The 14,047-nt window shown below is 35.8% G+C and overlaps 1 protein-coding gene across 1 annotated transcript in view; it reads left to right on the top strand.

The window, feature by feature from the left end:
* KCNH8 (potassium voltage-gated channel subfamily H member 8) overlaps positions 1 to 14,047 on the top strand; it is a 401,588-nt gene that overhangs the window by 133,905 nt on the left and 253,636 nt on the right. The window contains exon 3 of the mRNA XM_079115168.1: positions 1,532 to 1,663. Within this exon, the coding sequence (XP_078971294.1) occupies positions 1,532 to 1,663 (132 nt within the window). The remainder of the gene's footprint in view (positions 1 to 1,531; positions 1,664 to 14,047) is intronic.

Below are 14,047 nucleotides of genomic sequence, written 5' to 3'. Positions count from 1 at the left end.
AATAAGTCCAAATACCAAAGATATTTCTGACTTTTATTTTTTGTCAGACTTGAAATCAACTCCCAAATAAGTGGGAGAATTGAAGAATTGAAATCTTTATTCTTCCATCATAAAAATGAAGGAAAATTATATGTGAATAGATTAATGGAGATAAGAGTTTAAAAAAAGATTGTTCTTTTTTTTTGTAGTGGTGGTGATCTCAGGAGCACTTAACCACTGAGCCACATCCCCAGCCCATTTTTATTTTTTATTTTGAGGCAAGGTATCACTAAGTTACTTAGGGCCTTGCTAAGTTGCTGAGGCTGTCTTGAACTTGGGATCCTCCTGTCTCAGCTTCCTAAGCCACTGATGTGTGCCACCATGCTGGCATACAGTTTAATTTTTAATTTTTAATTAAGCAACAACTTTTCCATCATTTTCAAATATTTCTGTCCAGAATGCTGTTTTAGTAGGACTTAAAGTGCGAGAAATTTTACATAGTTTTAAAAGACATTTTAAGAAGATAAAACATTTAAAAATATAAACCTTAGGCAAGACCCTTTGGCTGCCATATATTTGTACTTGAGTCTTAATGATATTCCTCATGGTTCTTTTGCCAATGTGGAATTGATCTGATTATTAATTTTTAAAATATATTCTCAAAATACAACACACACATTGAAAAATACCCATTTTCAAAAACTAAACACTACTGTGTAAACAACATAAATATCATGTAATAAAACTTAAGCATCCCAGAACTGTGCTCTGTGTGCTTTTCTGTAACAGGAATCCACTCACAGGTAGCCACTAATCTTGACTTCCAATACCATAGGTTAGTTTTGCCTGTTTTTGTTCTTAATGTAAATGAATTCATAATTCATTCTACTCATTCATATTTGGTGACTTTTGCACATTACGCTAGTGATGTTCATCCATTTAGTTGTGAATAATTATAAATCATCCATTCGCATTGATGTTATATTATGATACTAAGTCTTCACGCTGTGAAACAGTATTTAAAATAGATGTTCATATGAAGCCAGCCAGCAATGTATGAGAGTTCAAGTGGCTATGCATCCTCTCAAACCTGGTATTTTCCATCTTTTTTATTTAGTCATTCTAGTGGGTGATCATTGATTTTTAAATTGACCAAAGAAACCTCTAGCAAACTCTCACCAAACGAAGGTCTTCATTTAAGAATCGTGTGCAAGGGGGGCCGTAGGGGGCAGCCTCTCCTACAGGGGAATGCTTCAACATCAGCAAGCTCCGAGAAGTGCAACTTGAGTGACATAAGCAGAAATGTCTCAGCTCAGACCAATGTTCTGGTTCAAAATACTACCTTATTTTCAGGAAAGCATTTCATTTGGGAATGAAGAGATATGCATATAGGCTAAATAATTATGGAATCTGAAAACCGACATTTTTAAGTTGTGGGGAGCTATCCAATAGGAAAAAAAAAAAAACAGTAAGGACTTTATTAATGGTTGGGTTTTTTTAATAGAAAAAAACAGGAGGCAGTGGTTGATTTATGTTTTTATTACCATTGCAGGATCTCCATTTTGGTGCCTACTGGATATTGTTCCTATAAAGAATGAGAAAGGAGATGTGGTACTTTTTCTGGCCTCATTCAAAGATATAACAGATACAAAAGTGAAGATTACTCCAGAAGATAAAAAAGAAGGTTTGTGCTGTTTTCAGAAAACATTGACAGATGGAGTAATGTTTTGAAATTGTTTACTCAAAAACTTGAGAAGGGGGAAAAAAAGATTGCCTTTTTAATAACCGCAACTGATAAATATTCATAACTGTTAGCAGTCAGTATTTGGTGCATATTCCAAAATCACAGACTCTCATGCATTTACATCTTTGTAACAGAGACTCATTTGACAAAAACCAGAAGTTTGTATTTCTCTGTAACTAGGATGAAGATGAGAAAACAATTCATCTCAATATAAAGATTCACACCACCTCATTTTATTACACAAAAAGAATTGATAGGATAAGTGAAGTTAAAATAATGTGATTAAATATGTCTCTTGTTTCATGGAAAGTGCCACAACTCAAAACATAGAAGTACAAAATTTTATTTTATATATGACATTAAGAACTCTCATGTAGTGGTTGTTAAAATGAAATGTGGCAAACAAATGTGTATTCTGTGCCTTCTAATACATAACAGTAAAATAGTTATGTTTGAAAAACAAGCTTTGCGACTATCTTTAAAGGATTCATCCTGTGTTTATGTTGCTTACTTTCTATCTTCTGTTTATAGCTTGTGAAGAAATTGCCAGCATTTCCTATAAACCAACAAAAATCAACACTAAAAATGCTGATACTGTTTATTTTAAAAAGCTGTAGAGTAGGTGTTACACTAACTAGAGAAAAATCTATTTTTCTTGTATTGATTTCCTGTGTAGTGAGTTCTTTATTAGAACTAGCTACTTGACATTTCCACAGCTATGGCTTTTTAGGAATGGACTCTTTACCTCTTTTTAAAAATGTGTGTGAGTGTTTAAAATAGATTATGTCTTTTGAAATGACAACCCAAGTGGAGAACTGTCATAATTTGGTGCCCCCACTTCTGTCACTTGAAATCTTTGCAAATGTATGGCTTTTTCTGCATATTTGCATGAAACCGTGGCATATTTTAAATATATAAGAGAAGAACAGACTCATATGGTAATTACTTGGGTATTAGAACAAGTGTCAAAACCTGTCCACAAAGATAATAGGAAATTGGTGCATGCAGTTTTGTTTTTTTCTGTTTTCTTTGGAATAGAAGAATACAAAAGGTAAGGATTCTTTGAATAAAATTATTCATATATGTAAGTGTGTATATATATATATATGTATAAGTGTACACATATATATGTATGTTTTGTATATTTACATAGATGTGTAGACAAGTAGAAATAGAAAACTATCTTCAGGAGGAAATATTTGGCATTTTTCCCCTTCCCAGCTTTGAAGGGGGCAGTTTAATCCATCTTTAATTGACTTGCTTTGAACATGAAAGACATGCTTAATTACACAAGTTATTTAATCACCTTTGTCTTATTTCCCTCACATCTGTTGATAGGGGAGAAATCGCCATTTTGACAGACTGCAATGGATAAAAGGAGTAAAGTGTGCCTTTACACTGAGGCTTGAAAGGGCTCGGCAAAAGCACCCCTCTTCACTACCGAGGTTCTGAATCAACTGAGAAAGGAAAAGGAGTAAGGCAGATTAGAGTGCAAAATATCACCCTTACTTCTGATGAAACTAATAAAACAGAAAGTGGCATTATTTCTAGAGGCAAGTGAGTTTCCTCTTCAGGAGCTCCATATTAGGCAGAGGGGCCATTAGTCAAAAGCTGAATAGGGGCAGACAATAGCTCCCCAAGAAGTAAGGAGCCCCGAGGTCCAAGGCAACTGCTCCCTTTAAAATAAAAAAAAAAATTTTAAAAAGGAAGAAGGCACCACATTATACCTGCCCCTCTCCCCTTTCAAAGGCAGTGGGTTAAATTGTCCCTCTCTCCCTGAGATGAACTGAGAGAAGAGAGGATAGCATGTTAGACTAGCGAGCCACTTGAATGTGAAAGATTGTACCTGCCATTTGGGAGCGAAGGGCATGCATTAGAAGACTGAGCAACTAATGACAATCGTAATAATTTCATCTTAAAAATGAGTTTTACATTTGTATTAAAATATATTAAAATGTGCTCGATAATAGTACCATTTTCCCAGAAGAAACGTGTATACTCTAAAGACCATTTCTTGCAAGATTTAATGAAAAATGGCAAACTTCAAAAATTATATTATGCAAAATGCGACTTAAAAAACAACATAGCTGCTAGTAAGACTTATAAATCACTTTTAGTTTCATGACTTTGTTCCTCAAATGACTATTATCTCATATGAAATTAAGTTTTATTTCTAATAGATTCTGAATGTTCAAAAACATCTTTTCTCTAATGTGACCTCATATATGTCCCATAAAAGTATATAGTATTTTTTAGAAAGGCTAAGAAACTATGGTAAGTTAACATTGTTGTAAAATGATCATTAAAAAAGCAGATTTTTTTCTCTGATTTTTAATGTTTAGCTATTTAATAGAGGAAAACACCATTTGATAGCATATCTTACAGAGAAGACGCACCTTAATATGTGGGTGGTATTTTTAGAACTTTAAATAAACATTTAAAAATCATTAAAATTTCTTCTGTAAATGGAGCAGTATTGTATCATAGCACCAGAAAACTCTAAATGAGTGTGTGGCCTGACTTGATCCTATACTGCACCACTGATGTTCATCCAAGTAATATAAATAAGGTTTGTGTTAATTAAATTAATTCCCTACAGAAACTCCTATGAACTTTGTTCGATAGATACAAATTCTGTGAACTTATATTTTTAAAAAAAAATACTTTAGTTGGCCAGGCATGGTGGTACACATCTGTTATCCCAGCTACTCAGTAGGATGGGGCAGGAGAATCCCAAGTTCAAAGCTGGCCTCAACAATTTAGCAAAGCCCTGTCTCAGAATAAAATTAAAAGGATTGAGGATGTAGTTCAGTGGCAGAACACTTTAGTTGTTAATCTCTGTGTTGTTTTGGGCTGTATTTGAAATGAAGAAAAACATTTTATAGGAAAGACTAATAACAAAGTATGAAACACAATAAAGATTTTCTGTTAATAAATAGCACTCATGAAAGATTAGCACAAAATGCAAAATACTCTTTGCACCTGCAGAAGCTTTCAATTGGTCATTTGATGTATGTTCTCACATTCATGTGTGTGAAAGAGAGAAATCTGGTGGCTTTTACCACCTAGTAAAATACTTTACCTTTTGCCAGGTGTGGTGGTGCATGCCTGTAATCCCAGCAGCCTGGGAGGCTGAGGTAGGAGGATCACAAATTCAAAGCTAGCTTCAGCACCTTAGGGAGACTGTAATCAACTTAGTAAAACACTCACAAAATAAAAAATAAAAAGGGGGCAGGGGATGTGGCACAATGGCTAAGTGTCTCTAGGTTCAATCCCTGAAACCAAAAAAAGGAATAAAAAAAATACTCTCCCTTTTTTGGCATATTATACTTCCATTCTAAAAGAAAGAAGAAAAAATATGTAGAGTGGTAACAACTAACTTCTATGTCCACATCTAGCATTACTTACTGAAAGAATTTAATATAATACTGTTAGCATTTTTCCCTATCCATAAGATATATTTTGATATAAATTTTGAGTCAGTATATCAACCAACATGGCAACTGAGATTTTCTCACTGATCTGAAGTTTTGTCTGCTAGTTAAAGGTCTCAAAAAAGAAAGAAAGAAAGAAAGGGAAAGAAAGACAGACCTGATAACTTCTTAATATAAATAGTATAAATAGCTGGAATAGCAGAGTCTATCTGGCACAAAGATCCTCAAAAGGGGGAAAAATTAACAAAAAATTTCTTAGGCCTGAAAAGTGAACAATCCTAAATAAACCAATTTAATTCATTGAAATGCAATTAAATAAAATTAGATAATTTTTTAGAAATTATATTTAAAATTTAATATAATTATAATGATTAAATAATTCAACAAATATTAATTGAGCACACCACCCTGCCTTCAGTATTGGGTTAGCATTTGGAGATGTCAAGACAGAAACAGTATATTTTGGATCATCTGAACCTCAGCTCAAATCCTGGTTCTTCTACATGTTGGTTATTATACTTTGACAAGTACTCGTCATCAGTAAAATTATACACACACACACACATATATTCTACATTTGTTGTAGATTAATAAGAAATACTATATGCACAGAGCATACAGAATATGCTTTATTGCTATATTCTATATGTTTTATAAAACTAGCTAGTTGTATTGAGTCTGTGCTTCATGATAAGTGTCTTACTTGGGTTCATTTACTGCTTTGTTTACTGCTCATTATAATCCTATGAAATATTGTTCTTAGTCCCATGAACTTCAGTACTTGACAAAGTTGATAAAGTAAAAATTTCTAACCCTAGGATTTATACTCATACGATCAAGTTACAGAAACTGCACTCTTTTCCCCACAACCCCTGGCCTTAACGTGCTTATGATGGAATGGAGGACATAGATCCAGCAATTGCAAGAATGGCAAAAATGATAAACTCTTTCCGGATGAGGGAACAGGTCAAGAGCAGTATGAATTGGAGCGGAGTCAAGGAGAACTTCACAGGGAGAATAATACTGAAGCAAATCTTGAAAGATAAGTGGAATATGATTGAAGGGAATATGATTGAAGGATGTTAATTTCATGTGACAGAATAGCAAGTAGTGGACTTTTTTGTTCAGAAGAAGAATATGAAAGGGAATTGAAGTTCAACCCTCGATAGGCAGGCCGGGCCTCTATCTTCAAGATCTTTTATACCATTCTAAGGAGTCTAGGTGATGTGGAAGTAAGTGTACTTCAGAGTTAGAACAGCCTGCCTTGACAGTGGGGAATGACAGAGGGAATGAGGACTTGATGAATTCCAGGTTTACTGTTTAAGGGTTTTTATTAACTGAATTGTGTCCCTCCAGCCCAAATGCATTCATTGAAGCCTCAGTCCACAACAGTTCAGTTTGTGACTGTAGGTTTGGAGATAAGGCTTTTAAAGAATTAAATAAGTTAAAAGGAAGGCATTCAGGTGGGTCCTCATCTAGTCTGACTGGTGCCCATAAAAGAAGAAATCAGGACTTAGAAAGCCACCCAGCATGTGCAGCAGAGACCAGCCATATGCACAGGACAGCCATTCATAAACCATGGGGAGAGTTCTCAAGAATCTTACCCTGCCAACTCCTGGATCTTGACTTTCTGTCTTCCACAACTGTGACAAAATAAATTCCTATTGTTTGAGGTCATCCAGTTTGTGCTGTTGTTATAGCAGCTTTAGCAAACATGTGATTAATGCAACTTTTATTCAGAAGAGAAACAAGCATCCGAGGTCATTGATGAACTCAATGTTGGATGCACCTCTTGAGGTGTCTGTGCACATCCTAGAGACGTGTGGCAAAACAGGTGGATCAGGAGATCAAGAGAGAATAATGGGTTGAAGACATAAATGTGGAAGCCATCAGTGTATTGATGGTGTATTGATGGTATGGATGAGATTTTGAGGGCTACCAACAGTAGCTTCAAGAGGAATGAGGAGAGAAGGGAACCAAGGTAGGACTTTAGAGTATACTAACATTTGAGGAACCAGAGGGAGAATATCAGAAAAAAAGACAGAGAAATAATGGTGAGAGATTAGCGAGTCAAAAGCTGTGGAGAAGTTAAGCAAGATGAAGAAATGTTCCCACTTAATTTTGTCATTGAAAGATCACTAGATCGCTACTACAAAGCAGTTTTATGAGTGGTGGGAACAAAAACCAGGCAGTTTCTATAGTAAAAATTTTACTAACTTTCTGACATTTGGGGCCAGTACTTTGGTTAGCATTAAGGAAAACCAATTGTAGTCCTTTGTCATGTGCTCTTAGCTCATGGTAGGAAGATTTTAATTTCAAATTAGTCAAGAATTAACTGGCAGGGTCCCTTAAAACCACTTTCTGACCTTATAATCTGATTGAAATCTCTGGACAAGCCAAACTGGCCTGTTCACTCTCAGGAATAAAGTTCACACCCAGGTCGTTAGATTTTTGCCTCATTTGGAATCTGTCACCCTATTCGTCATGAGAACCCTGCCTTGGGGCAGGTTTCCCCAAGTTACCTAAGCTCACAGTGAGCATCCTTCTCAGACCATCTGTGCTTAGCTGCTTTCTTCTCCCATCTCACTCTTCTTGTACTGATGTACTAGACTTCTCTTTTTTCACCTTTTCCTGTTGCATTTCTTCCAGTGCCTTGCACATAATAGACACAGTCTTTCTTATTAATTGTATTAAGGGATCTTCACTTATGCACCAGTGCTCAAACTTCTTTTTTTGAATTATTTTTTATTTTTTTATTTTTTACAGTTTGCATTTTGATTCATTGTACACAAATAGGGTACATCATTTCGTTTCTATGGTTGTACACGATGTAGATTCATATCATTCGTGTAATCATACGTGTACATAGGGTAGTGATGTCTGTCTTATTCCACCATTTTTCATACCCCCTCCCTCTCATTTCCTTCTACATAATCTAAAATTCCTCCATTTTTCTCTCACCCCACACTACCCCACCCTCATTATATATCATCGTCCACTTATCAGGGGAAACATTCAGCCTTTGCTTTTTTGGGATTGGCTTATTTCACTTAGCATGATATTCTCTAATTTCATTCATTATTTGCAAATGCCATGATATTATTCTTATTTATGGCTGAATAGTATTCCCTTGTGTATATATACCACAGTTTCTTTATCCATTCCTCAGCTGAACAGCATTTAGGTTGGTTCCACAATCTAGCTATTGTGAATTGAGTTGCTATAAACATTGATGCAGCTGCATTACTGTAGTATACTAATTTTAAGTCCTTTGGGTATAAACAGAAGAGTGGGTAACTGGGTCAAAAGGTGGGTCCATTCCAAGTTTTCTGAGGATTCTCCACACTGCTTTCCAGAGTGGCTGCACCAATTTGCAACTTCACCAGCAATGCAAAAGTGTGCCTTTTTCTCCACATCCACACCAACATCTATTATTGTTTGTGTTCTTGATAATAGCCATTCTAATTGAAATAAGATGAAATCTTAGTTGTTTTAATTTGCATTTCTCTAATTACTAGAGATGTTGAACACTTTTTCGTATATTTATTAATCACCTGTATGTCGTCTTCTGTAAAGTGTCAGTCCAGTTCCTTGGCCCATTTATTGATTGGGTTCTTTGTATTTTTGGTGTAAACCTCTGCACTCAGTTGTATGTGTTTCAACTTCCAAAATTTTTTCACAGCAGTTCCCTCATTATGCTAATTTAGTTTTCCATTCAAACCAGTTGAGTATAATAATATGTGCCTTGTTTTTCCAGGCACAGGGCCCAATGCAGTTATTTTTGCTTATTTCTTGTAGAGGGCTCCAGATCTGCTTTTGAGGTGATGGGTAACACTGGGTTATTTATGATGTGGCAACAACATCATCAGTTACCGTGGAATGGGAGAATCTTAATTAAAATTTCTAAAAAAGTGGACTCTTCAAATTTGTATTGAGAATTTAGGGGTTGATATGCAAAGTTTTTCATATCATCTTCGGTGGTAATACAAATCAGGATTCAAGTACGATGGCATTTCTTGGTATTTTAACTTTTGGCAAGCAGCAGGGAGCTATCAGTCAAATATGCTGACAAAAGTTTCATATTGCATCTGCTGCCTCTAGCTGCTACTTTAGAAATAATAATAATAATGAATAGCTTTACTAAATAATTAGGTCTGCATTGCATTTAGCTGCAAGAACCTGAAACCCTACTAATGCAAGTTTGAATAGTAAGAGCTTATTTTTCTCAGATTTTAAAAAGTCTGGGGAAGAGCAGCTGGTGGTTGGAGCAGTGCCTCTGTAGTACTGGTAGGGTTGCTCAGGGTCTTCTGATCTTTCTGCTCTGCTGTCCTTCACAGGCAGTTTTTCATCCTCATGTTTGTCACTCATGGTTGTAACGTGCCTGTTGCCCTTCTAGAAGGCACTCTGGGTATGGACAGTGAGAGAAGTGATGGACAAAGGGCAAAGTATTTTTCATATGAAGCTTTGCTTTTGTTTTAAGAAAAACGTATTAGCCACATTACCCCCACCCACGCCCCTACCCATCAGCACATCATTTTCTACCTGCAAGAGATTCTGGGAAGTCAGTTCTTTGGTTTGTTTTATAAGCTTTTTGCCCCTTAAATAGGGGTAAAATAGGCAGAAGAAAAAAAGATATGGAAATGAGGTTGTGTCAGTCAATCTAGAATACCTATCAATCTATTAAGTATTTATTATTTTCTGTATGTCAGACTAATTATCTATGTATCCTACAACGAAGAACAGGGAGGGTGAGTCAGTTCACTACTCAAAGCCTCAGTTTGTGAAGAAGCAGATAAAAGGACTGAAGCCCAGGACAGTCTGGTCTCAAAGTTCATATCTTTCCACCATATTCCAGGGCTACCTATGAAATAGATGGAAGAAAATTGAAAAAACTTTTTTCAGTTCCTCCCCAAGCCCCCACATGTGTTTATCAATGAAACAATCCTACCCCGATCCTTTTTGCCATTCCCTTTTCTTAAACTCATTATTCAAAGTGTGTTCCATAGGTCCTACAGATCAGCACTATATGGGAGTTTGTTAAAAATGAAGAGTCTCAGGCTTTCAAATCACAATATTTTCATTTTGACAAGATGCCCAGGTGACTCACATGTTACACCTTAAAGGTCTTCCCTGGCATTATGTTTTGAATATGAGGTGTTCACCAAAAGATACTGTTCATGTAAGAATTTTTGGAGATGAAACAATTAGATTATGAGAACTGTAATCTAATCAGTGGGTTAATCTATTTAATGGATTAATAATTTGAAAGAACTACTGTACTGGATGGTAACTGTAAGTAGGTGAGATGTGGCTGAAGGAGGTGGGTCACTGGGGATGTGCCTTTGTGGATTAAATCTTGTCCACCTAGTTCCTCCCTTCTCCTCAAACATGAACTGAGCAGTTTTCTTCCACCATGCCTTTTCCTCCACGATGTTCTGTCTCACCTCAAGCCCAGAGCAATGGAGACAGCCAGCTATTCTGAAAACATGAGCCCGAATAAACTTTTCCTCCTCTAAGTTGTTCTTATCTTAGGTACTTTATCACAGCTATGAAAATCTTATACATGACCATCTAGACTAAAGTGACCCAACCCCAGGCACACTATCACATTACCTTGTTCATTGTTTTCCCAGCATTTACACCTATTTGAACCACTTTTTCAGAAGTTGGTTTCTGTTCATTGTTCTCTGCTTCATTAAACTTTAAGCTTCATCAGGGAGCAGTCTTTGTCTCTCTTGTTCAGGATTGTATCTCCAACACTGATAGAGTGAGTGTCTGACACATAGTAAGTGCTCAATAAATATTTGGTAGATGGATGGATAACTCTGTGAATGCATAAATGATACCCAATTTAGGAAAGTTGACTATTCAGAAATAAATAGCAACACAGCATTCTTGCTATTTTAAAATAATCATATAATAATAATGAAAGCTGTCTGTCTCAGGGGTACAATCTGATGATTATATGGTTGTGTTCTGTTTCATTTGATGTGTGTTTACCTAAGTCTCCTCCCTCTCAGAAGGTGTTCTTACTGCTGGTGTTGAATGACCCTTTCAATTCAAATAGAATCTCTGTAGTTGTGTCATTTTTTTGTTTCTTATTGACTCTCCTGTTTGTCTTTCGGCTTCTGAAATTCTCAATTTAGTCACCTTTTTAAAGATACTTTAAATCATTTATTGAAAAAATATAAAAATATTCTTAAGTACAGCTATTAATCCACTGATCAGATATTAATTAAATCTAAGATGATTTTATGTCCTTTATATTTTAATTTTGAATATGGAACATTGTAATACTGTTCCTTTCACTTGCTAAATATTCTGATTTTGTTGTGATCATTGTTGTTCACAACAAAAGAAGAAACACATGCAAAAATCCTAACAAAAAGTGGCTGCCTGAGGAGAGCATCAGGGTAGAAATTGATACTATATCCCAGGAGATAGATTTCTGTCTTCAAGAAATTTGTAACTAATTCTTTATAAAATATGTCATGAAATCATAACTGAAGAGCCCCCAAAGATGCTTGAAGTATTTTATTTCACAGTATTTTATTGAACTACATGTTTTGTTTTGTTTTTAAGAATACTTTGGATTTTTGCCTTTAGAGATGAAGGGATAAAGTGATGAGAAAAAATATTTCCACAGACCATCAGAGGGACTGAGGCATAAAAGATATGACATGCTTCACTGGTCATTCCATTTTAAAGAAAAATTTAAAATATTCTGCTGCCCATCACAATATACCTGTGCACTGAATTTGTTCCATTGGTCAGTAGCTTGTGATCTGCAAACAAAAACTTTATCAAGCGAAGACCTTTTCAGTCTGATTTTTTATAACATATATTCCTCATTTTATGAATTCAAGAATGGAACGTGGTTTTAACCCCACTTTTTTGGGCAAATTTAGCATTTTAAAATGTTGAATTGTATGATCAATTTATTAAAACACCAGGTGAATATGGAATTGTAAGATTGGTAAGTTCATGCTGAGCATCAAAAAAAGCCATATAACTTGATTCCCTGTATGGATATACATTCTTGGTGACATGCACCAGCAGGAGTCACCTAGACATTGTTATTAAGGAGTATTTTAAGCTCAGGGATTGTAGCTGTTGTGCTACCATCATGAATAACAGACTGGAAACCATGTCAGAAATATCTAGGCGCCTGTTACCTTTGACCTCCCAGCAAAGGAGAGGCATGCTTGGGACTGGCAGGACACATTGTGGGTTTGTGTTTCAGTGGGCAGAAGGGGGTGGAGTAGTTCCCCTTTTTGCTTCTCACTTCATGTGGGGTTAGTGTGGAAATGGCATTGCCACTGTGTGAGTGTGTGTGGTTCGGGAACAGATTGTTGTGTCCTATGAGAATAGGTGTTAGCTCTTTGGAAAAGTCCTGGAAGACACTGGGTGCCCTGAGCAGGAGAGATTAGTTCCCCAGATTCAGGGGACCTTGAGTTTAGTTTCTGCCCTCTTGCCTTAGTAAACAATGAGCTTTCCATCCCAGTTAACTTGTTTTCAGATAGCAGTAGGAAAAATATCCAGGAATCATCATTGGCCAATCCTGCATATTGCCACAGTGGGTGTCTCCAGAATTCCACCTGACTTTCCAGTAACTCCTTTGATACATATTGTAGAGAACAATTTGACTTATAGACAATATGAAAGTATTAGGGGTAAATATCTCAAGAGCCTTCAAGAATCCTCCCCTGGATCAGGTGATCTCATTGGCAGCAAGGGGCCAGTGTGAAAGTTTGAAAGCCAGGGATGCTCACAGACAATGTAAAAGTATTAGGAGTATCTTCTGAAATGTTCGTGAAATTCCTTCAATCTTTTACAATCACATAGATACATTAACTTGATTTTATTTGATCTTTAAAAATACACCTTTCAGTTCCTAAGGGAAATACATATAATTAGGAAACTGCTTTCCAATTTAGAGAATAAAATTTTTCCCAAGTATTAACATTTCATGGCAAATATTCACATGAAGAGTGTTTATGCAGATGGAAGGTGAGCTGAATATATATTCACTAGAAAGCTGTTACATTGACTGATGATATTGTTGAAAAACTTCAGAAATTATAAATGGTGCTTCTGAGCACATTGGTTTGTGCTCTTGTTTTTCTAATTTTGTTTTTTCTCATTCTAGACTGTGAGCTGTTAATTTTATTTGTTCTAACTAGTTGTACATGACAGTAGAATGCATTATGCATTTTGATAGATCATACATAAATGGAGTGTAATCTCTCATTTTTCTGATTATACATATTGCAGGATCACATCAGTCATGAGTTCATACATGTACATGAGGTAATAATGTCTGTTTCACTCTACTGTCATTCTTTCTCCATACCCTCCCCCTCCCTTCACTCCCCTGATTTACTTTTTTTTTTTTTTGGGGGGGGGTGCTGGGGATCGAACCCAGGGCCTTGTGCTTACAAGGCAAGCACTCTACTGACTGAGCTATCTCCCCAGCCCCCTGATTTACTTTTGATCCCAGAATTTCAGCTAGAGTATGATACACCAAGGAGTCGACTGAATAGCATTAAGAACAGACTGTTGTGGCTATCTGGAATCAATCTATAATAACTATTTTTTTTAACTTGGAAAAAAGGATGTTGAAGTAGCAATCCCAGTCATAATCTGAGATGTAGATGGCATATGAGGAATTTTTAAGAATGTGAGAAATCATAAATAATAGAATGAAATAAAGTAGTAGAAGAGGCAAGAAAGTGAAGTATTAAAAAGAAAAGGAGAAACTTCTATTAACAAATGAAGAAAAGTGATGATTCTTTTACAAAAATTACAAGTAGAATATACCAAGAATATCAGATGCAAAATATTTTATTTATTAATGCCATCTTAGTGCAAAGGTAAAAAACGTTTGCAA

The sequence above is a fragment of the Sciurus vulgaris genome (assembly GCF_902686455.1).
Source record: "Sciurus vulgaris genome assembly, chromosome: 16".
NCBI classification, from domain to species: domain Eukaryota; kingdom Metazoa; phylum Chordata; class Mammalia; order Rodentia; family Sciuridae; genus Sciurus; species Sciurus vulgaris.
Note: the sequence above shows the minus strand (reverse complement) of the source record. Positions and strands in the feature narration are given on the sequence as shown.